Source organism: Oxyura jamaicensis, chromosome 3, assembly GCF_011077185.1.
Source record: "Oxyura jamaicensis isolate SHBP4307 breed ruddy duck chromosome 3, BPBGC_Ojam_1.0, whole genome shotgun sequence".
Taxonomy (NCBI): domain Eukaryota; kingdom Metazoa; phylum Chordata; class Aves; order Anseriformes; family Anatidae; genus Oxyura; species Oxyura jamaicensis.
In genome coordinates this window covers 61899579-61925362 of record NC_048895.1, presented here as the reverse complement: position 1 = coordinate 61925362, position 25784 = coordinate 61899579, and the positions used below count along the sequence as shown (strand labels likewise).

At 35.5% G+C, this 25784-nt stretch overlaps 1 protein-coding gene across 6 annotated transcripts in view; it reads left to right on the top strand.

Moving 5' to 3' along the window:
- LAMA2 (laminin subunit alpha 2) overlaps window positions 1-25784 on the top strand; it is a 390777-nt gene that overhangs the window by 147154 nt on the left and 217839 nt on the right. For all 6 annotated transcript variants that reach the window (XM_035321576.1, XM_035321577.1, XM_035321575.1 and 3 more), the window contains exons 5-11: window positions 5651-5830; window positions 8080-8169; window positions 10436-10553; window positions 12188-12366; window positions 13728-13827; window positions 21176-21336; window positions 24892-25032. In XM_035321576.1, coding sequence (XP_035177467.1) covers window positions 5651-5830; window positions 8080-8169; window positions 10436-10553; window positions 12188-12366; window positions 13728-13827; window positions 21176-21336; window positions 24892-25032 — 969 coding nt within the window. The remainder of the gene's footprint in view (window positions 1-5650; window positions 5831-8079; window positions 8170-10435; window positions 10554-12187; window positions 12367-13727; window positions 13828-21175; window positions 21337-24891; window positions 25033-25784) is intronic.

Genomic DNA, 25784 nt, shown 5'->3' with positions numbered 1-25784 from the left:
GAAGTTTTAGGTGTGTTTGCCTTTGTTCTATCCTTAACATGCTCCAGTAGTTTTGGCTATTGTATGACACAGGCTACTGTGCCAGATAGGTCTTTTGGTTCTGATGCAGTATATAGATTTTAACTCACTGAGGTATTTTGAACATCTATAGCAGTGTCTGTGCTGTTCAACATACTCATGGGCAACTTGGAAAATCAGAAAACTATAATAGTGGTATTTGCTGGTAATACAACTTTTAAAATAATTTGTTGTATGATGCTAAAAGAAAATTATTAAATTTCGTGTTGATAAAATAAAGGTAAGTAAGAAAAAAAGAACTGTACATGAATGTTGATGGGTAAATGTTGGAATAAGTTCTCTTCAGAGTAGAGAACTTATAGTCATTCTCAGCAGTTCTGCAAAAAACTTATACAGAAGCTTAAAAATGAAAAGAAATTGACTATTCAAAATTTCTCAACTATAAAACTAGAACACTCTCACAGAGATGATTCATGATCTGCATTCCAGGTTTAAAATAATAATAAAAAAATAAAATCACCACCAGAAATACAGGTTCTTTCTGTTTATAAAGAAATAAATTTGCTCCTATAGTGACAAGTGTCTGTAGTGATGAAAAACAGTGGAAAAATGGAGTAGACTAATACTAGAGAAAAATGCAATTGGTTGACATTAAATTCTATGACTCAGATTTGGTGTGTAATATAAAAAGCATTTAGACTGTTCAGTCAAAGGAAGTGAAGATGGTGCAGCAGAAAGATCACTCTCTAAATGCCATCTTTCTTATATCACTTCCTAACAGGTTTCTTCTAGCATCATTTAGAGATAGGACATTGAATTTGGTAATCTTTGGTGTTACAAAATGGCTTTTCTGGTTTTCCATTTAACTGGGGTACACATTATTTTTTCAGTAACTGTTAGAAAATTTGGTTCCAAACAAAATCCAGAAGATAGATAATTTGGTAACTAAAATAACTTTGATATGTTTTTTATATATTAAAAAGATATAATTTTGTTTCTGATCCTGTTTAACATCTTCATTAATGATTTGGATCATTAAGCTTGCAGATGACATAAAACTGGGGGGAGTGGCTGATATGCCAGAGGGTTGTGCTGGCATGTGGGGACGACCTCATCAAGCTGGATAAATGGGCTCATACGAATTTCATCAACAAGGTCCTGCATCTCAGGAGGAACAATCCCAGCTGTTTCCCATACTGGAAAGGGATCTGGGAGTCCTGGTGGACACCAAATTGAGCATGAGCCAGCAATGTGTCCTTGCTGCAAAGGCTAATAGTATCCTAGGCTGCATTAGGCAAAGTGTTACCAGCAGGTCAAGGGAGGTGGCCCATCCCCTCTACTCAGCCCTGGTAAGTCCACACCTGCATCACTGGCTCTGGTTCTGGGCTCCCATATGCAAGAGAGAAATGGACATCCTGGAGAGAATGAAGAGAATGAAGATGAGATCCTGGAGAGAATGAAGATGATGAAGGGTCCAGAGCACCTATGTATAAAGGCTGAGAGAGCTGGGGCACTTCAGCTTAGAGAAGAGAAAGTTCAGGGGGTATCTTATCAGTGTATATAAATACCTGAAGGGAGGGTGCAAAGAGGATGATGCCACGCTCCTTTCAGTGGTGTCCAGTGAGAATGGACACAATCTGAAACACAGGAGATCCCATCTGAATATCAGGAAACACTTATTTACTGTGAGGATGACTAAGCACTGGCACAGGTTGCCCAGAGAGACTTGTGGAGACCTGGTCCTGAACAACTTGCTTTAGTTCTGTCTGTTAATTAGTTGATAAATCAGATGCTGTTCAAAATGATTTTACAAAAAGAGAGTATGGCTTTTGTTATAGTAACTGTTCAATGTTTTGGAAGGGAATGTGCAATTTTCCCAAAGATCGAATTTGTTGGAATTTAATCTTGGAAGATTTCCTGGGTGGGGAAGAGTTTTCTTGAGTTGAAATCTATATTGCTTTTATTTAGAATTCAGAACAGTTATTACCTCAATGTTGGAATTAGTAAATAAAACTGTTCATAAAATCTGAGCAAAATTTGAGATTGTTCCCCCATGGGGACTGGGATTATCCAAATTAGCAGCCCAGTGGGTAGATTAAAGTATTAATATTTTCCTGGTAGACTGTGGCTGTAGAATTCCTGTGTGTAGTACATGTACATTTAGGGCAGGACATCTCTGCTTTAGTTGCCTGTATGAAAATGAGACTACTCTCTTCAGAACTGAGAGCTATATATGAAATATTATGATGAGCCTGAATGGCATAACAGTAAACAGTTATCGAGGACTATGTTCACTGGAACATTTTTCACATCTGATTCAAAACCATTTTGAGAATAAGGGACATGTCATTTTCTTGACTGCCAACTAGCTATTGTGCAAGCAGCATCTTACAAATAGGTGCAGGATTGTTCTGGGAGGTAAGGAGAGAAAGTAAGCTTTTGAAAAACTAAGTGATGTCTCATGGTGAAAGAGTCATACTCTAAAAAAAAAAAAAAAAAAAAAAAAAAAGTTATTTAAAATTTAGACTATTTCTGATTAATGACACGTTTCCAAAGTACTCCTGGTTTCTTCCTGCCTCTCTTTTCAAGGACTGGGAACAACTTAGCTGGACACTCTAGTTGATTCTAAGTGCTTCTAGGGAGAAAATAATGATTTCATCACAGATGTTGAGAGGAGGAGAGACAAAGTAATTAATTTTGCCTGTGTAAACATTTCCCTTTGGATTCATTTTGGTAAAACTATCCAGTTTTAATTTCCTAATCTCAGTGTTATTTTGGTGTATACTTTTGAACATGTGCCACATTTCATGCAGGACATAGCTGCATTTCAATGATTATGACAAATTATTTGTTGTTTTAAGATGAAATTGTGAAATATTTAAGCACAAACTTGAAAGACAATATAAATGAAAGTTTTTTTCTTTGTTAGTTTCACCTTGCCAAATAGATTGATCCATGGCACCTTGTAAAAAGGGGGTGTCTGTTTTGAAAAATGTGTTTGTTTGTTTGTTTTCCTAAATAAGTAAATATTTTAATTCTGTAAAACTATTACTCTACGATTTTTTTTCCCAACAGTGCCTTAAGACTAAATTAGTTCTCTCTCTCTTTTAAAAATATAAATCAAAATATATGGCTGCTATTTGTCAACTGTGTCATTTGGGGTCAAGCTGTGTCTGTGATTCATATTTTTAACTCTCTCTTGGTACTTACTTAGAACATTACATGGGTTTTCACCTGCATCTTTCTCCCTCCCCCAGTCACAAAAGCTTAATTTTCTCTCTATTTTGACAACATAGGCAGCCTGGCATGTTGCTTAAAGCCATGGTGCTGTTGCCATTACAGGGTGATAAAGGGAATATTTTCAGCACTACTTTGGGTATACCTCTTCTTTCTCTCTGGCTAGAAATATTAAAGCTCAGTCTTTAGTATTCTACTGTTTTATACCATAGCCCAGACTTGTATCAAACAAACTGTAAGAAAGAAATTTGTTGGATCCTGTTTAAGGAAGGGGGTGATGATATAGAAAAAAAAAATAAAAAATGGGGGAGGGGGAACATTTCCTTGCCCACAGATTAATGTTATGCAGAGAGGTTTTAGGCATCTGTTCTTACTAAATTCTGGTTCTTTAGGAAAGATCTAATAATTTCCACTGGCCCTATTGCCACCATCTCCATGCTTCTTTTGAAGTTTACTTTCCACACATGTTCACCTCTCTCTCTTTTTACTGGGGACTTGAGCAGTTGGCTGTCTTGCTCACTGTGTGCTTTTGTCCAGCCTGTAGCCAGACATTTGTCATTCAGGAGTTCCTCCTTACTTCCTGTTAGGGTTTTAGTATAATATTTGTTTGTACCCTGTCTTTTTGATAGTGTTTTATTCTGTTTGTCTCCTTTAATTTAATTACTTGTAGTCAGGAGCGAAATCGAGTCAGAGTTTGAAGTGAGTGCTGTTATGATCTCAGGAGGAGGCCGCAATATCACTTCTTCCTGGAGATAACCTGGCAGAAGCCTAGAGGTGCTGATTCATATTCAGGCAGGATGTGACTGATAGTTGCTCCTGGCAGAGTGGCTCAGAGTGATTTTGTGTACCTGTGGATACAATGGAACAGGATGCTGGATGTGATGAGGTTTAGTGTTACCCTGTTGGTAGTGAAAATAAGTGAGTTAATAGTATCACATAGCCAATGCCAGACCGCAGCTGTTCAATAAGCCTTCTATCCAGTCCTGCAAAAAATCCAGGAAAGGAAGAGCTACTGCTTTGCAGGGAGCAGTAGATCTGCTGTTTCTCTCCTCAGTGTGAGGTAGCCACTGCTGAGTGAGTGCCAGCTGGCATTCTGAATCCTGTTTGCTTAAAACAGTGGCAATGTGATCATGTTCAATGATAGAAAATGACTGGGTAGCCTGACCTTTCACTCAGAGCACTGAGGTAAGGTGCACAATATATTCATCACAAATAATAAATAAGTCTCTTATTCATTTTAATGTTCTGCATGTTTGGCTCAACATCAGAATATCTTTCAGTGTGCTGGCCTATAATAAAAATGCCCCAATTAAAATTTAGCACTTCAAAATACAGGAAAATTAATGGTTTCTTTCTTCCTCTCCCCCCACCCTCCCCCCCACCCCACCCCAAGGTGCTCATTAACAATATTTGCTATACCTGACATTTTTCTTCTCATAGGCCTTTTCCAAGAACACTTCTGTAGCAGCACATCTGTTTTATTTTGTTGATTAACAGCTAGTGTGTATTGTGCCGTGGTCAGTTAGAAAGGGTTCATCTTGGCAGGAGGGGAAGAAGATTGCCTGATTTTGTTGCCTTGCCCTGGGTGCTGCGATCAGAGTCACAAGGCACCCAAGTTCCTAGTGTTTACTATAGAAACACTATAGAAAGGCAGAGAAAGGGGAGACAATCTTTACTGAAACCACAGTGTAAGCAGAGATTGGTAGGATCTTTGGAAAAACAAATATTGAACAGAGTTTTCAGAGATGACAAAGGTTTTTCTTAGGGACTAGGTGACAACTGTTGCAACCCAGAAAATTACTTCGATTTTCTGAGAACAGGATTCAAAGGAAATGATGAACTGTGTAAATGGGAAAGGGGAGATGCTAATGAATGCTTATTTTATCTCATCCAGCTGTTGTAGTTGTCAGTATTTCAAAAGTTACCCTGTCTTTAGAAAACATCTAGTTCTAGTGTTTTGATAATAACTTCTCTAAGATGTGCAAACTGATCCCTGTTGAATTCTGAGTCCCATTCCAAATATCCATTCCTTTAACTCCATATTTTTGAGTCCTTCAGTTGTTCAATACCTGAAAATATTTATTTCAGGCTAGAAGAAGAGGAATGATTTGCTGGCAGCGTGGACATTATTGTAGGGCTTTGTTGTTTTGTGCATTTTTTTCTACATTTTTTTCTGTAGTTGATGACTCTCCTTTGCTCAAAAGCGGATAGTTGGATTTATTTTTTTATTATTATTATTTATTTATTTTTTGTAGGGAGATCTGCGTTATAAAGGATGAAGGCATTTTACATTTTCATATGCATTCACACAGTGCCTTTAATGATATCTGTTGGCATAATCATGGCAGCATCGCTGTAATCTAATTCCTTATTGCTTTAATAATTCTGTCTTCAGATTCACACTTCTCTAATCAATGGACGGCCTAGTGCTGATGATCCTTCACGTGCTTTACTGGAGTTCACCTCTGCTCGTTTTATTCGCCTGAGATTTCAGAGGATACGGACACTAAATGCTGATTTAATGATGTTCGCACACAAAGATCCCAATGAAATTGATCCCATTGTTACAAGGAGGGTAAGTTCTGTCAATACAGTAGAAATGCATGTGTAGAAATTCTTTTAGAAATGCTGTATTTACCTATGCTTGGCATAGGAAATCTTGGAAGATGATGAGTAGCTGTTTGCTATCTGTCAAAGTCCTGGTTGTAAGTAGCGTATTTCCTCCTCTTCACAACATTTTGTTATCTTCTCTATAGCAAAAGTCACAGTTTTACATTTTCTGCTTAATGGTGTTATTAACATACAGAACATGTTTATTAGCATAAGCATAGAGCTCCTTTTAGTGTAAATATTCTGATATGGGTAATTGGCAAATGGCTTCTCTTAGATAATGTCCTCTTGCCTCCTCTGCTGTTCAGTCCTTTGCTGCCTTTAACATTCCTTGAACACTTTCTTTGAGTGTTATTTCTAGTAATGGTACTATTAGTCGTAGTAGTGCCTGAATACAACACTTTTAGCATTGTTATATGACTGTTGATAACAGTAAAATTTTAGATCCTATATTAGCTTAAAAGAATAGATGCAGCACTCAAACTCACACTATACTTGTGCATGTACAACCCTGACTGCTGTTTTTCCACAATCCATACTTTCTTCCTATGCCATACCTCTCTGTCTTCCTGCTGCTCAAATGCTGCATGTTATTGTTTTTGTTGTTGTTGTTGTTGTTGTTGTTTTGTTTTGTTTTTCTCTGACTTTTCTGAGGCATTCTTAAAAGCTGTTGTACAGGATGCATACCTTTCCACGTTTTTCCTTTCTGCTAACTTCCTTTTTCTGTTAATCTTATTTTTCTTTTGGAAAAATGAGTACCACCATAGTAAATCCTCAAATAAAGGAAGATTACTTCTATTCTTGGCTTTAATTATCTTCATTTATCAACAGTGGATAGCTGTAAAGAATAAAATTTGATTATTCTGTTCCACTTTTCTAGTTTTCATTCCTTCCTCCAAATACATAGGGTGCTGGCTATTTCTGAAAGATTAGAATTTGGCATTCTGTTTTGTACTGTAAACCTAGAAATGCTTCCAGTTGAGAACAGATATTGCACACCTCACTAATCATGGAAATCACATGTTTACATGAGAGTACACATTTAATAATGTGAGTAGAATCACAAAAAATAATAAATAATAAAGTGAGCAGAATCACAAAAATGGATCTCGTTAAGATTCCAGTTCACATATTAAACACCGCCATATATTCATTAAAATCTAGTGCAGAATGATCCATAGATTTCTCAAACCAATAAAGAAAAAGAGCTTCTTTATGGCAAGTCTCCATGAGGTCTTTTAGAGATCCTTTTGAAAGGAACAAGGATCAATTGAAACTTGCCATCCTTTTCTGGCTTTTCCTACAGAATACGGTAGACAAGCCACTATTCCACAAAATAGGAAACAAAAGGTAGCCGTAAATTATACATTTTCTGTATAGTAAAATGTTAATCATGAGTTATGTGAGTTTCTGCTTTGTTTGATATATTTGTTAATGATCTGAAAAAGAGGTTGAACAGAGGAAAGCAAAATTTGAAAATGGCATGTTTGTTTTGATTAGGAAATTGTTAAGATGTTACTGGACCCTCACCAAAACAGATGAAAGCGGACAAGATGGCATACAAGATTCACTTTACCAAGATGTGACAATATATAATTATAAATGCCTTTCTGTCCTCCTTCCTGGTTAGGGGTATTAATCCCCACCAAAGAAAATCAGAAAGTCATATGTAAGAGCAACAGGTCAAACGCTATTTAAATTTTAGTAAAGAAAAATCTTCCACAGTCATTCAGAAGGCCAGTAATGAAAAACAGTTCTTTTCATAGCCCAGAGAATGCTCAAATATTACTCAGCTAAGGTAAACAAAGGTGTTCTTGTCTGAGCTTTTGTTCTCATCTTTCTCTGCTCCCCAACACCATGCCTCTTCCTTTTCATGTCTTCTGAAGGGAGAAAATTCTACAGCATTTGACTTTTCATTATCCAGTGTGCATATAGCCTTTTCCTGTGCTTATATTTGGTGTGTGCTGTGTATAAATTGACATGGCTCTTGTGACTTCAAACAAATGGAACTGTGCCAATTTATACCCTTTCATTCACTAAACCTGAATCTGTTGATCAAGACATAGCTTGGATTATACTGTATACTGTATTTGTGATAGATCAAAAAAGACATAGAAGAGGACCTGACAGTTTTGTCAACAGAAATGAATTCTGTACTTTGGCACCTGCATTTTACAATCCACTTAGCAATTCAATTTCTGTTTTGTCTTACAGTATTACTATTCTATAAAGGATATCTCAGTTGGTGGCATGTGCATATGTTCAGGCCATGCAAAGGCTTGTCCACTTGATCCAGTGACCAATGTATGTATTTTTCTTTTCTTTTCTTTCTTTCTTTCTTTCTTTTTTTTTTTTTCTTTAATGTGCTTTATTCACAAGGTGAAACTTGAGAAAAAAATCTTGATATTCCTTAGAGTTCTGTTGATTTATGTCTCTCTTTCACCTACAAGAACAGCAGTACTAGGATGTAATAGTGCTGGCAACCAGAAGAATAAGCATTCATGCAATGTCAGCAGAGGCTTTCTCTGAAATGAAAAAATAGGTTTCAGATAATTCAGGCCATATTCAAAGTTTCCTAGGAAAAACAGAAATTTGGATAATGTTATGTAGCTGTGGAGGCAAGCACTAAGAGTCAGTTTTTATTATTCTTTTTTGGTATTAATCAAGGTGTTTCCTAAATAGCCATCAAGTATTTAATCGAAACTTGCAAACAAATGATGGCTCTAGAATGGTGCATTTAGTATGCGTGAAATATTAATTGAGTGATCAATCAAGCTAGTCTAGAAAATCATGAACCATTTATAATTTATTCCATACATGTAGCTTTCTTTTTACACCATTAATAAACTCATGGCCAATATAATTGAAATACAGAAATGTAATTTGTTATTGATGGTCCAAATCTATACATATGCATGCACACATCATCACTAATACAGAATTTGCAATCTACTAATATTACTGATGTGACACACTGTGGGAATCTCTTCATATGCTATTCACTCAAGTAGAAGTTTTGTACTATACAACAAAAAAAATATTTTTTTGATTGATGACATTAACCAATTGCATAGGAACTGATTTTAAAAAATGAAAGAAATCTTACAAAGAATACATTTACAGTTCTAAGCAATTTTGGTGGCTCCTTGTAAAAATTTTACAAATTCCTTGCTTTAATCCTTCCAGGCCTTTTCTATAATGATTTACATAGCAAGTGATGTACTGTTGTTTCAGATAGTCTTAGTTATCAAACATCAGTATTGCTTCATTGCCATGTGTTAGAAGTGGGCCTACCTCACAACGTAAATGCTAAGAGATGAAGGTAGGCTTCAATTCAGGTGGTTTGGCTACTAGATAAAAACACATTTTGACGAGTGTTGTGTTTTGTTTTGCAGGTGACAAATACGTATTGTCTAACCAGTATAAAAAATACAATAAGTGAAACAACCAAAGCCTTAAGAGATTTGGCATATTTGTTTTAGCTCTCCAGAGATACTCTTTAGACTGAGCCATACTAAAACAGGGGCTTTGGCTTGTAAAACATTGTGACTTTAATTGTTATCACAATTAATCTTTCCTCTACCAGTGAAAAAAATAAACTTACTTGAATTTACTGCCTTGCTGTTCTGAAGCACTCCTTAACTTGACCTTGTTTTGCAAAATCCATGCTTTGTGTGTTAAGCTACAAAAGTTTCGCCAGGTTAGCTTGCTGCATTGACCTTGAGTGGGCTCACAAGGACCACAGATAATCCCCTCTAGTGAAAGACTATTGGGAAGGCAATTTGTGTTCTTAATTTCCCCAACCTACAGTTTCTTTCCCATGCTTCTTCTGTGGCTCAGAAAGTTTATGTGTGCCTACAGTAATATTTTCACGCTGGGACTAAGGCAATCTTCTGAGGAACCAAAATGCCACTGAAAGGGTGGTGGTCCTGCTCTCATCTCCTGTTAGTTTAAAAACTCCTCCTGCTGCCCTCACATACAATTTAGTTGTGCAGTTAGAGTGTTACAAAATGAGTTGACTCCTCCAGTAAAAAAAATAGAGTTAAAAGAAAAGATGACTATTTTTATGGTATCAGCCAACAGAATTGATTTCACCCTGCAGCTTCAGATTGCTGCATCTAAGGGAAGAGTAGCAATTGGCTCACCCCTTCTAGCATAAGCTAGCTATAGGGTCAGTTTTCCTGTAATGTGAAGCTTTATCTGAGGGCTATTAGCACTGTGGCTTACTTGCTGTGTTGGTGAACTTTCATTCTTCCCTACTCCTTGCTTCAGTCAGATGGAAGTAGATTCTCCCATGTCCTTAGATTCTCCTAAGACTCTGTGGCCAAATTCTTTTGTGCATGGTTGCTTTTTTAAAATTGAACTATTAAGGTTAAACACACACTTCTGTCTCTCACTAGGTGGACGCAGGATACATAAATGAGTAAAAATGAGTAAACAGAGAATTTACAGAGTATAGTCATTCTTAATGCTAATGTTTTCATAATTTGAATTGGAATGCAGATTATGTACATGGGCAGATTCTTCAAATCATCACATTTTGTAAATATTTGTTTTTCTTTTAAATTAGAAATCCATCTGTCAGTGTGAGCACAACACGTGTGGAGAGACATGTGATCGGTGTTGTCCTGGTTTCAATCAGAAACCATGGCATGCTGGGACTTTCCTGGTTAAGCATGAATGTGAACGTAAGTTAAAAGAAGGACAGAAGAGGATTACTGTATCTGCTGGTGAAAAGTGAAATTGAGTCCTAAATGATTTTGTGATTTATTTTTTTTTCTTACCACATTTGTTTATGAATCAGTTCTTGTTTGCTTATTTAGGCTGGCTGACTCAAAAAAGTCAATAGAAAACGTACATGTAGAGTTGTAGTTTTATTGAACTCAGAATATTTCAGCGTAACATGCTGATTTTGGTGTAGTATGTTTTAAAAAAGTTTGTTTTGACTTCCTTTTTTAATGGTTATATTTACATTGCTTTTGTTTTGATAAAGTAACAGGACTGAATTCTTATACAAATATATATATATTTGCTTTTTTTTTCATTGTATTAAACTTTAGCAGCACAATTTTTTTTGGTGTAAACAGTCACTTTTATATAGTTTAATGTGCAGCCTAAATGAAACAAAATATTTTACATGATCAAAATGGGATTTGAGTTTCTTATATTCCTAGTGAAAAATAAAAAATAAAAACCAGATGTATCCAGTTTTCCAGCATGCAATGAAAACATACCTTGAAATATCACCATCCCCACAGGGTGGGAATTTCATTTTCAGATTTACTGTAGTAAGGATAGCTATAATTGAATGTTAAAACCTTACTTCCAAAGGTCGTGTATCACTTATATTTCCAAACATAATAAAATATAGGGCTTCATTAGATCTAAGTGTCTATTCTTTTGTGCAGCTAGATTCTTACCAGGAATAGTTAAAAATTAATTAAAAATAAAGAATATATTCCCATATTAAAAGTAGTAAGTGCATATTTGTGTCCTGAAAAGTCTTTTTGCAGAGGTCTTTGTTTCAGTAGAGACTGTCTGCACTGGAATGCACTCTGGAATCAAACCAGAGTCTATTTATTTTCATGTCTCATTTTTAAGGGACATTTATTATGCCCTGTTAAACCCTTAGTGAATTGTTGTACTTTCAGGATGGAAACAGTTCCATGGGATCTAGTTCAAATGTCAGGAGAACGACTCACTACAATGCTGATGAGCTTTGAATTTCTCTTTATATGGAAATTAAAAATCGAATTTTCACAGCAACAGATTATAAGATTAACTCTCCTAGATATGGACCTACAGTCTAAGAGCTCAGATCTGAACTTCTCAAGTAGTTTTAAGACTGGGAATCTCTTTTGTTCTGACCCATTTCTTATATGAGTATGTGAAAAACAAATACTTTGAGGATATCTTTTAGCTTTCAAGGAAATTATTTTAATTTAATACACAATTCTGCTATTTTTCTTATGGTTCCTCTTGTGTTTTAAATTTCCTGTTCCATGAGTCATATGTGTGTGCTACCAAAAGGTTTCTGGACGATCAATATAAACAGAATAAAATAATACAGAAAGAACCTAATTAGACTATACAAGTCCACTCTATACTATCTGAGACAAAATATCAAGAAAAAAAAAATCAATCTACAGAACTCCAGGCTGCATTTGTTACTAGACTTTTTGTAGCTGAAGTAGAGAATTAACGCTTGAATGTGTTATCTGTTGTATTGTACACACTACAAATGACAAATTGTTGAAAGATTGTTTTTAATACATTAGTAACAGCCAGAAAATCTTTGCTAATACAGTTCTTTCTCTTTTAGCATGCAACTGTCATGGGAAGACCGAGGAATGTTACTATGATCAGAATGTGGCAGACAAAAATCAGAGTTTGAATGTTCATGGAGAATACATTGGGGGTGGAGTGTGTGTTAATTGTACAAACCACACTGATGGCATAAACTGTGAAACCTGTGTTGACGGTTACTTCAGACCTAAAGGGGTAAATGCACATTCTGTTGTCACTTTGCTGTAATTCTTTGTGTTCAAGTCATCACATCAGATTGGAGAGTTAAGTTATTAAAAAGAGATGATATAGTTTGGACTGTCATTTTATGTAGGTGAACTTCTAATTCTGACAGCGAAGTAGTTGCTTTTCACAGCTGGAAATCTGTAAAGTTAACGTTCACAGAAATATGAAACTGAATTGTGTTGATATGAAGGAATGTACTTGAGGTCAGGGCCTCCAGCTAATATTTCAGTTGAAATTAAAGGAGGATGTGGTCTTGTAAACAGAACTTTTGCCTCAGTAATGAATTCCAAGATGTATTATCAAAGATCAAAGAAATATTGTGATATTTGATATTGGAGAAAGAAGGTCTATAAATTTTATTTTTAAAATGTAGTAAATAACTGCTGAAATTCTATAGTGGCCCATGAATGTCTTTCATTTTTAGTGCAATAGATTTCTTATTTATTATTTTTTTGTATTTCAGCATATAAGCTGCATTTTCATCTAAAATGAAGCTGTCAGAAGATGCACATTATTTTAAGTTGTACTGCCAACATGGGCTGTGCCTGTGCTTTAAATTATTATTAAGCACTATTAGTATGTGCTTAAATTCCTGATATTTTGTCTGTATAGTTTCAGTTGAGTAAATGATGGCCTTTAGTCTGATTGCTTTTCAGTCCTCAAACACAGAAAGCATCAGCAAATCACAATTACATTTTTCCTGATACACTGTTTTTTTAGCCTTAGAGCTTGTAGAAAAGGAGTGCTGATCTCTTCAACAACAGGGAACTTGATTTTTTCATCTGAATCAGGTTACCATCCAACTAATAGGGATTATATCTCCATATCTGTAAAATATATGTAGAGTATATAGATATACATAGTTTATGCAGGACTTCTAGTTTATATCCCAGTGTTGTATTAGACTAAGGTTTATTTTTATCTGAGATAACATTTTCAAGAATGAAGGGAAATTGTTCCATTGTCTAGTGTTCATTTTTCTTCACTTATCCTCTTTGTTCAGTTACTAACTATATTCAGTTAGTTATTTGAAGGACGTTGACCAGAAAAACTGAACAGTTTGCCATTGTTACTTTAGGTAGTGACTGTTTAAAATCCACTTGATTACGATTATTGCTTTTAATGATACAAGAGTCCATTATTATCAATTTACCTGTTCACTTCTTTTAGTTGAAAATCCAATTATATCGAAATTACATGTTTCTAACAGAAATCTAAAATGGAACATTAACGTCTAGACTGCATGAGCTGAATTAGGCAACCATCCCATTTTTGTTATCGTACAAACTTTAACGGTAAGACTTTTTTTAGTAATATCTCTGTTTTTATAGGTATTGCCAGATAGCCCAGATCCATGCCAGCCCTGTTCCTGTGATCCAAATGGGTCTCTACATGAAAACTGTGTCAAAGATGAGAAACATGCAGAAGGAGGTAAGATCTCCAAAAGATAATGATATAAATCTGGTCATAATAATGATATATATCACCAGTGGTCAAAGAAAAGATGAATTTTATTTGTCTTTCCCTGTGCTATCTCTTAAAGAAAAATTAAAAAATCACAGGAGATATTTTTTAATTTTACTCATGCAAAAAATGATCCACCTGCATACTTAGGATAATTTTCTTTAGATTTTATATTCCCAAATTTTCTGAGGCTTCCTTCATATTCATGGCTTGTAAACATGAGTATATTTGAGAGAGTTTTCTCCATCGAATATTAGAGAATTTTGGCTTTAAAGAGCTTTATTCTTTTACAGCAGAGATTAAAGCTAGTACAATCATAATCTCTTCATCTCTTTTCTTTGCCATACATATTTGCATTTCAAACCTAGAAAAAATCTGCTTAAAAGGTGTCATATTTATATGCCATCTATATTATTTATGTAGGATTGCAAGCTCTTTACCATAGCCCTGAAAAAAGCTATCTGCAAATAGATAATAAATTTATTTCTTGTGCTTTGGAAATGATTGGAGTACGGTTCTGGTCCTTTTGCTGACCAGCCTCTGAAAATATTGTAGCAAGACAACAAAACTGAAGGTCAGTTCTTAAGAGGTGTTTTTATTGGGCTAATTAAAATAATATCTGTTGATGAGATATCATAGCAATCTTTTTCTTGAAATAGAGATCAATGAAAACTATACTATAACAATTACATACTGACTATATCAGTTCATAGAACTAAAGTTTCTAGATACAGTGATGCTGCCTGATTACTGTTACAGTGGTATATTGTGCAAGGGTGACCATGACAAGCTGCCAGTTGCCCACCTAGCTGCTCTCTTACTCCCCGTCCTCAACAGGATGGGGTAGAAAATAAGGTGAAAAATGTCATGTGTCAAGATAAAGACAGGAAGATCTCTTACCAATTACTGTCACAGACATGACTTGGGGAAAATTAATTTTATTTTTTGCCAATATAAATAGGTTTGGGTAGTGAGGAACAAAGATAAAAAGTAAACAGTTCCATGCTCCAGGATCACCCACACTCCTTCACTCCCAACTCCACACTCCTTCATTCCCAACTTCTCTGTCTCGTTTTAGTGACTCTTCACTAAAGTCTTCCCCAAGGTGCCTACCCATGGCTGCTGGGCCCGGCCATGCCTGGTAGTGGGGCTGTTGGAGTGGACTGGGACTGTGTATGGCATGGGGCAGCCCCAGCCCCACCTCACAGAGGCCCTGGCAGCCCCCTCATTGCCAAAACCTTGCTGCCTACACCCCATACAGTTTGTCACACAGATGGATAGGAAAGACCGTGGAAGCAGATGAGAGATGCATCCCAAAGGTAGAAAAGCACAGCAAGACCGTGTGATGTCTCTATCAAATCAGTGGGAAAGAGTGGAGAGGTTACAGATGGCAGGCTTTACACAACAAAGAAAACTCTTATACTGTTAAATAGGACAACTATTATTCAAACATTTTTCACTACAGACATTCAGTGCTTTTGTAAAATACTGAGACTACTATTTTGAAATGGAAGAAGGATTAATTCAAAGAAATGCCGTGTCCCACCTGTGTGTTAAACAAGCCTGTCTGGTTTCTGGGTTCCTGTCTGTTATTGCTACAGGCTTTCTTTTCACACCTTCAGTCCTGACCACTGTAAGGGTCATTCTGCAGGGGCCTGACAGCTGAAAAACAGTTAATAGACAGGCATTCAGCCTGTCATTTAATGAGAATAGGGAAGAAAAAAGATAATGATGCTTTTCCATCTTGTTTGGTTGTCAGTAACAGTGTCATTAGGAGCTTTCATAATGTCTTATTCTGGCTTCTGAGCAATGAACAGATCTAAACCCCCTCATAGTTGCTTTGTACATCTGCTTACACTTTCTAAATCTGACTGGCTTGCTGATGGGTGGTACTACCAAATTCCAAGCAAGATCCATGCAAATTTATTACATTCAGCACATCTTACCCAGAATTTTGTGGTACTTTGCTTTAACTCCTTGTTTCATGTATCTCTTTCTGCCTTTTCAATCCTCTGGTCTTGTTGCTGGCAAATTCTCTTCATTCTTCCTTTTCCTACATGTCTCTAGGAAGGGAATCAAGCTCCTCTTTGGACCCCTTCTTTCTTGTCTAGCTTTTTCTCTATTGTTTCCACCCTTTTAAACTAAAGTTTAGAGTACGTAATTGTATCTTTCTAATAAATTAAGGAATGTTTCATGCCATCATCTTGAGGGTAACTTGTCCAGAATTTGATTCTCTCCCTCTAATTTTCCTCCTTTCACCTTTATTGGCAAGCAGCCAATCCTTGTCATCTAGTTCCAGGCATTCAAACAAGTTTCACATTTCAGCAGTTTTTACAGTCTCATGTATCAGTGAGTTATTTATTTATTTTCACAAAATTAAAACTCTCGTATTTTTTCAGTCCTGACTGTAACGAAGTTCTCCTGATCTTCCTGATGCTCAGTTCATTTGGCTAAAATTGGTTAGAGGCCTGTTGCTTTTAAGCACATTAGAGTATTCTCTAAGGCTAACAAACTTATGTGCAATACCCTGATAAAATTATTTTTACTCTCTATACTCCTCACCCTTGGCCACAGTTGGGTTTGAAGCACCAGGGAGCCTTTACAAAAGAAAGGCTGGAAAGCATCATCTGTCTGAGGAAATCTATCTATTCACCTATGAACCAGAATGAATACACGCTGGGCTGGTTGAAATACATCTCAGAGTTTGCTGGCTGGCTGTTTAAGGAGAAATTGTTTGTTTGGTGTAAGATGGGAATATATTTCTTAGAAGTTTGGTAAGCAACCCAGTCTGGAACATTAAAATGCCTAAACTAAAATGGAAATATGGTAGTCATCAGGAATATAAAGTCACTGTGAACAGTTCTCGATGAAAATAAAGATGAAAGCTGTACATTCTCTATGTGTTTCAATACTGTAGGTACATAACAATTAAAATGGAGCTTTGTAACAAGTACCATACATAGATGAAGTGCAACGAGAGGATTTCTAAGGCTACATCTGTAGTCATCATCAGGCTTGGGTAGATAAGAGAAGGGCATAAAGGAATCACTTTATAATTGACCAAACATTGTTTCTGGAGAAAAAGAAATATTTCTGTATTTTAAGCATCTATAATTTCCATTTTGATTAGCTTAATATAACTTTGTCCTCACATATTTTACCAATCATTCTAAACTAAAAGATTATTATTCTAAATTCCATTGTATATTTTTGGTTTTGAGTCCCGAAGAATGCTTTTCAAATGTTCTTACATAACAACATTATACGGTATTTTCATGAGTAATGTGGAAAAATGTTAGAGCCAGAAACAATGAGTCAATGGTATGTTTACAAATTATGGTATTGATAAAATAAACTGATTAAAACATTACCAGGTTTTGTAACTGACAGGCAAGAATGCACTGAATTTTAAAATGAACTTGTCCACCCATGTCCGTCCACCCAAGTCCGTCCATCATAATAGTAGGTAAAATTGACCACTGCTAACACTGTGATCACTTGCAGTTGTCCATTCAAAAGTGAAGATGGAGTCTATACATTCTGAACTATTCTAGACTCCAGTAATTAGGCTTTCTCAGTAAATCAATACTCTTTTTTTAAGATGTAGTGGCTGTATTTTAACAAATAGCTATTTTAATTATCTTTTTAGTACCTGTTAAGATCTGTGAAGTTTAGAAACTTGCAGATTTTCATAATTTAGATGCTATCATGCACTGAAGTTTTTCCCTGCTACCTCTTTATGTATAATATAATCCCAATGACTGGTCTTTATTTTTGCTGAAAACTTTCTCAGACATTGTAAGATAAATAAGGTTCAGACATTTTGATCTTTATTCAGCCTCCATAGTGCTTTGCTTAGCAAGCAGTCCCACTGGTTTCCATGAGATTATTTTTGGAGTATGTACACTGTTGAACAGGACTGAGAATGCCAAGGCCAGATTTTGGATTGCAAATTTTTTCAAGGATCTGATGCATGCTTTTGCATGAATTTATTTTTGTATAGACTGGTAGGCTGTGAGGAAACTGATTGATAAATCTCATATTTCAAGATGACTCATCCTCTAGGATGAACTTTTAAAGCCTCTGTACACTCAAAGATAGGACAGAAAATGATAATATTCAGGTAGAAAACAGAGAAGAACAGCTTCAACAAATAAAACCCTATTCAAAAAAGGCCTATGAAGAAATGGACCTAAAGCATAAGATGTACTACTACTGAAAAGTTAGTTCTTTACAACAACCACAGAAGACAGACGTGAAACACCTGCCCTAAATCAGAATTTAATTACCCTGTTGACATAACGAGCACTACAGAGGCTTGGTAAAAGATAAACAGGGAGACACTGACAGGAATTTGCATGCTACATAGAAATAAGAGCCTAGCTCCTGCCAGCATGATAGTGTTGTAAATTAAAGAAGGCACTGAGCCAAATAAGAAATATGGACTTACCATGTCACATAAGAGATAGAAGAATATATAATTGCTAGTAGTCTCCACAGTTTCCTCTCTCTGTATTGTGGCATGTGAAGTCTCTTAATAGACAGATAACAACTATGGTACATACTGCATAAGAAAGGGGGCTGGTGACTGTGGAGTTTCCAATCCTGGTCTCTCCTCCCCAACTGCAGAGAAAGAAAAGAGAAGAAAGAGAAGGTTCTTGATTGGGCACTGAAAAAAAGTGGCTAGCAGAGAGGGTCACTCAAATTTGGAAAGCAGCTGGGCCATAGGCATCAAAACCCATGGAGCACATGGTTTAGTGATATTAAATGACACAAAGACTTCATGTACTGAAGTTCCATATATAATTAGGATAGATCAAGAAGGTGACAGTTAATATGATGCACTATGATGACAGTTAATATGATCAAAGAGGCGACAATGTTAGAGAAGACAGATTGAATTTTATCACTGTACAGATTAACAAATAATATAATTTTAAACTCCTATAGGTGACTGCTTCTTCAAAAATCTAGTTAGAGAAACTGCAAAAAAAAGAAGCAACTCTATATTTATGCATGAGTTTTAAAACTTGGTTCTTGAAGAGCCTTCAAATTCAACATTCTTGTAGGAGTGAAAAGGCCTCCCTAAAGAACAAGTTAATTAAAACAAAGAATCTTTTAGAAAGAAAATCAAAATGACCAATCCAAAGATTCCTAGCCTTAGCTTTAGCCTGGCAAGCCTCAGAGAAGATGCATTCTTCTAATTCTAAATGATTCAAGTGACATAACTAAGCTAGAAAAAAAAAAAATCTATTTAAATGCTAAGAAGAATCTCCCTAAAAAACAAAAAAAATATCCAACAGGGGATAATAGTGAAGGATGTAAGTTGTGACAAATTCTGTAAGGTGATGCACTTAGTCACACGTTAAAATATTAGGAATAATTTGCTAAATGCTTAAGTGTTGCTAAGCATTGTTTACTTCTTCAGATAAATTGGAATCTAGAAGACTGCTAGACACTGAAATTCAGTAGTAGTTAAATATGATTAAGGTATAATCAAGTTAAAACTGGAGATATCAAGAAAGAAAAGGACATAGACAATTCTTCGTATCACTGAATAGAAGAGCTCAGAGAACTTCCCACTTGAGTATCTTTGTTCATGGGGACAAGTTGGAAGAAATATCTCAGAAGTGTCAGTTTTAGAGCAAGATGATAAATGAATAATAATAAGAATTCATCAGGCGTATATTATATTTATCCATGTCTTCGGGGTGTAATTAAAAATGAAGTTGCTGAAGCATTATATGTAGTTTATAGTACTTTCTAAAATCCAGGTTAATACTATATAAATATGAACTGTTTATCTAGTTACTAAAAGAAAGTCAGAAAAGGCAGAAGGTTCTAGGAAACTAAAATTCAGAGGTCTGGTTTCTGTATCAAAGAAATCAGTAGAACTAAAATAAAGGATTTATATGATTAACGACCTGTGGCTAAAATGGGCTAAACTCCAGAGCAGAGTTTTTTTTTTGTTTGTTTTGTTCTGTTTTGTTTTTGTAGAAGACAGTGTGGCTTGTTACTCTGTTTGAAGGAATCAGTGAACATGGGACCTAAGTCTATTTTGATTAATACTGGATTGTGATGTTCAAATAATTTTGACAAAGACCTTCACAAAAGACTGTGAAAGAAGGTGTAATAGAATGAGGAAGAAAGGTTCTGTCATGGATGAGTACTTGTTTAAGAAAATAAATGGACCATTTTCACAGTGATGATCAATATGAAGTGCTGAGAATATTCATATTTAACCTGGAAAAGGGACGAGTAGGAAGGTGACAAAGTTTGCAAGTACAAAATCTTTTAGCACAGAAAAATGAAAGAACTGCAAAATGTTCAGAAAGATCTCAAGATAGTCAGTGGATGGGCAATTAAATAACTGATAAAATTCTGTAGCAATTAAATGAAAAGCAGAACAGAGAAAAATAAAATAGTTCTACTTACACATTGATTGTAGTGATTTCTGAATTAGGCATTAGCAGTAGCAAAACAGCTCTTAACAATTACCTTGGACTGTGCCCTGGATATATCAGCTCAGTGCTGACTTAGCAGTAGTAGGAGATCAACACAGCCTTAGGAAACAACTGATGTTTTAAAAACAAAACTGAAAAAAAATGCCATATGATTTATAAATCCACACTATATCCTGCCTCTCCCTTAAATAATTTATTAGAACTGGAAATGGTGCAGGGAAGGACAATAGGGATTTTCAGCTATACAAAGCAGTTTCTTTGTAAAGAGATATTATAAAGGCTTAGCACTTTTTGGCATATGAAATAAAATTGTAATGTGGGATATAGTAAAGATACAATGAAATCACAGATTACATGGAGAAAGTGATTAGGGAATGGTTACTTGCTGTTTTCTATGATACGACATTTAAAGGGCAATAAATACAGATTTAGCATACATCAGTGTTTTATTTCACACTACACATGGCTAAATGCAGAAGTTACTGCTAGAGAGCTTTATGGATTCTGGAAGTAAAAACATATTCAAAATCAATTAGGCAATTTAATAGAAGTTTTTCCAGGGATTGTTAGATTCAAGGGTTTAGGGATAAGTTTCAGCTTAAAAGATCTCTAATATTCAGATTTCTGGAAGCTCAGAATTCAAATAACTATTCACATTTTCTGTTCTTATTTGCTTTATTCTGGCTGCTCTCAGACAGGTTAATGAGTTAAGTAATTGTATGGTTGACCCAGTGTCAATGCCTTTATGTTACACCTACGGAAGATGTTGCTTTGAGCACTCTAACACATATATTTGATAACAATAATGAAATAAATTAAATGTGTCTTATGCATTTTCCCTCTTCCCGTAGATATGTTGCCTGGTTTGTGTCACTGCAAGATCGGCTTTGCAGGAGAACACTGCGATAGATGTGCCTTGGGTTATGTAGGATATCCTGACTGCCAGCCCTGCAACTGCTCACTGAAAGGCAGTATGAATGTTGACCCTTGTGTAGGTCTCTGCATCTGTAAGGTATGGATGTTTAATTCTTCTGAGCCATAAGAAGATACTAATGATATTGAAAGACTGCAGTCACTGGTATTCTATCATACAGTGATGTTCCACTATCCTACCTAACTATGTTAATGTCTGTATAATGTCACTTCTCATAGAACACTTGTTCTTGGTCCAGTGAAGCCTTAGATTCTCCTGTGTACTCTTAGTTCTCTCTGCAATTAAAATAGGTATCTAGTAGCAAGCTGCCTGTCATATAAGTCTGAAAGAAAGGGACACTTAAGAAGCTTCTGAATTATTTGTTTTCAACTCTTGCTCCTTACTACTGTATTATGACCTCAAAAAAGAAAATCCATTGAACTGATGGTGTATTAAGACTACAAAAAAGTTACATTTTAAGGGTTGTCATTAGGTATTTAATCCTCTCTTCTTGCTAAGTTCCGTACTGAGGGCATTCTTTCTTGCCTTGGGATGGTTGCTTAGAAATCTCTAGAATATTTATTTATTTATTTATTTATTTAAATCATCCTTTCTATACAATGAATTTCTTAATTTATGGGAAGAAGGTTTAAGAGTGGCTTTCTGTGTGTGCCTTTACTCACCTCCAGCAAATTATATACTGATATTATATCAAAAGAAAACACTTCTAAAAACACATGCATCTACTTCTTAGAAAATACTGTGATACAAGTAATGCTTTAGAAATGGTGGTCTGTAAGTCATTGTTTAGTAAGTCAGCATGCTTATGACCACAGGGCAATTTACTGTGCAGTGGGTCAGTTTTTGTGTGTCATACTTGTGGGACTTTCCTTCCAGCTTTTAAGTAACAGAATTAGACAGAAATGTGAATTTAAAAATACTTACATTATGTCCCTAAGTACAAAAATGTACAAGAAATACTTCACTCCTTCAGCTCATGCTGCATACACTCATTAAGCTCTGGTGTGACAGCTGAATAGCACTGAAATCTAATCAGAGAATTAACCTTACCCTCACTTTATGTAACAGTCACATGCTTTCTGTCAAAAATAAAATCTAGCCATATCAGAGTTCTAATTTCTTGGCTATCAAGTCCATAAGATCAGAGTTTATTATATTCTGACTTGAAAGAGTGGTGAAGATGTCATATGCTAAATACAAGATAACTACTTCTGAATGGTTCTTACTATTATGACGTTATTTTTGTAATACCAAACAAACAGGGAATAGAGATATTGTTCCTATCGCAGGGAGTCCACGCTTCTGGTGACCTCCTTCCCAGTCATCCTTTGTCTCCTTTTCACTCCTCTAACCCCGTTTTAAGTACACATGGGGGAATAATGATACCCATTGCAGATAGCTGACATACTGATACATACCCATTTATTTTCACTAGCAATCTTCAAATTCAAATCAAAGCAGATTATGATCAAAGGGACCCTGAAATCACCAGATTAGCTATGCTCCATAAGAAGAATAAAGTGGGATGTCTGGACAAGTTAAGAGCAGGTCTGAGCAAAAATGCTTCCCTTCTTTTAATCATGTCTTTCAGTTACATATAATGAGCTCTGAAATTTACTAAAGATAGTTTCCTTGTTAAGGAAATTGACTGCTGAAAAAGTTCTTAGGATGAGCACCAAAATGTTACCAAGTGGTCACAATGTTGTTATCTTTGCCACATTAGCCAGAGAAAACTGAAGTCTAAAAAGGTGAGGCACAGGTAGAAATGCCTGTTTTACACTGATTGAGGCAGAAAGCTTCCTGAAGGTATATGGTCAAAGTCTCATTTCTGTTAATTTAAAACTGGACTGAACAAAGTATTAAGAAACAAATTAGCCTGTAGAAAGATTGCTTCTTTGGCTGCAGGGAAGGTTAGATCTCCTTTCCAACTTTGAGTTTTATGTGTCTATTATTCAGCAAATTTGCTGTCTACTCAAACGAATTATACAGGTTTTATTCACTGAAAAGCTGTCCTACTCTGCTTGTGACTGCAGAGTAGGACAGATTTACATTTAAACAAAAACTTTTGCTTTGCATCTCTCTCCTTTTTTATTTATTTATTTATTTTCACCTTCCCAGTGTGTACACACCAAGCACTTCAGGAAGGTCTGAAACTTTTAGGACCAGAGTTCTTGACTGGTGTTTCTAAAATTGTGTAAGAGCATTTATATGCCTGTAAGCTCCCAGATGTTATCCCATGGTTACTTTTCACATTAAGCATGAATAGCTGGGTGATTTTATCATACCTATGACAATTATATGAAATCCTAAGATTGTTGGTGAAAATGTAAAAAATACCATCATTGAAATTAATGAGGTGTCAAAGGTAAAATTTACTGACGGCCTTGAGTTGTCCTAAAAAGATTTTTGGTTTGTTGAACAGACTGTATATGACTTTATTGAAAGGAAGAATAGAAACAACACAGTGATAGAGATAGAGCAACGATATTTTGTTATATGTGTTTTTAATATATAAGTAGTGGTGAAAACCTATTTATATTTTTGTTTGATCTCCTTCTTTGTCCTTACCCTTTCCCCATTAATGACCTTCTTAATCCATCTTTCTCCCCATAGCTTTGCCTTATCTTCTCCATCTTTGCTACATCTTAGCCAGAAGGCTATCAAATGGCTTTTGATGAACTTATTTCTGAGCAGTATATTTCAAGCAAGCTTAGACTACACAGTGTGGGCAGGATTTTCATAATGTTTTCATTCTCTGTTGACTTGGAGCCCATAGTTTTGTCCTGTGTGCATACTGTAGAGCACTATTTCCAGGATTAGATAAACTGTATATAACACTTTTGAAAAGGAAATAATTTTCTGGCTTTTCTTGGGGAAATATATATATATATATAATTTCTAAGCACATGCGATAGCATGAACCTATTGCAACATACTTCTAGCTAGCTTTATCTTTATGTATAGGACAAATGGATTAATTGGGCAAGGTAGCAGGACTTTCTTCATGTTACAAGCTTTCTAAGAAAAATGTAATTACTCAATGCTAAGTTTGGAATATTTCATGTACGTTTAGTGCCTGCTTTCCACATGGAAGAGTTTGCAGATCTGGCTGTTTGGCTGGCAAGCATATGTGGTTATGGAAAGAGAAAATGCAGCCCATTTCACACGTGGATTAGCCTGGATTCAGCTCTAAGCAATAGACCACTGAAAAACGGATATGTTGAATGACTTCTACAACTAATACTGTGTACCTGTAGTTTGTGTCAATTGTGAATGCTGATTTTATCAGCCATATGTACAAACTAAGGTTGGCATGTGTCCCATACTTCTTTCCCTTTTCACTCCCTTAAGCATACAAGACATAAACTTTATTATTCCCTGAAACAAGTGCATGTATTCAAACAGAAGAAGAACTAAAAATCTTATGGTGTCCAAATTCTGTGTTCTGTTATTTATGTGCAGGTGTAGTAACTTATTGTATAAAGGATATAGTTCCAATATTTACAAATAAGAACAGTGTTTCCTATAAATGTCTTTTTAGTCATGCATCAAAGCAAAAGAGAGTATAAAGCTGGTTATCTCAAGTTCTCATCTATGATAACTAAAGTAATATATTCTAACGTGCATTTTCAGGAACATGTTGAAGGAGAAAACTGTGATCGTTGCAAACCAGGTTTCTTCAATCTGCAGCAAAATAATCCTAAAGGCTGTGAGGAATGTTTCTGCTCTGGGAAAACAAATGTCTGCACAGACTCTCACTTCACCTACAGAAGTGTAAGAAAAATCCTACCATATCAGTATATGCCATTGTTTGTTGTTGGTGGTGGTGGCTTTTTGTATATTCTCACTGTCCATTGTCAACAGAGTGCATCTTACTATAAAATCGTTTTTTGTTTGTTTTTTGTGCCCCCTACATCTTGTCATTTATCAAAAAGAAAAGGCTTATAAATTATATTTGCTTCATTGTGAAAAAATTCTGGAAGAAGTGCAGTTGAATAGTGAAATTTTCAAAAGAAATTATAAATGTCACAAATGAAGCCATGTGCTTAAAACAGTCCAAGTACTTAGTTAAATGCAATATATACATAGGGCGACCACTTTTACAGGTCGTTATTAGATTTCTAGACCTGAAATAATTAAGAATTTTGAAACATTAGATGTATAACAAACATCTTACATAAGGAGCAGGGATGCCTTACTGGGGGCATTTTGAGTGAATTTCTTTTGCATAGTGCATCCCTAGGAAAATATGTAGAAGTGAGAAGAACCTACTGTTCTTATTTTTACTGTAGAAAAATGTCCCTAGCATGCAAATATACTGTAAACTTTATACTAGTTCTCAAAGCTTAGACACTGATTCTACTATAATGGATGTAAGCTACATATTCATGTCTGTAGATCTAGTTTGGTAAATATGTTCCAGGTCTGGTAGCTCCTGGTCTCAGCAGCATTGTATGCTAGAAATCTGAGTAAAATCATGTGCCTGGTGTGCTCATTTACATGCTAGCATCTGGAAAAAATTCCAG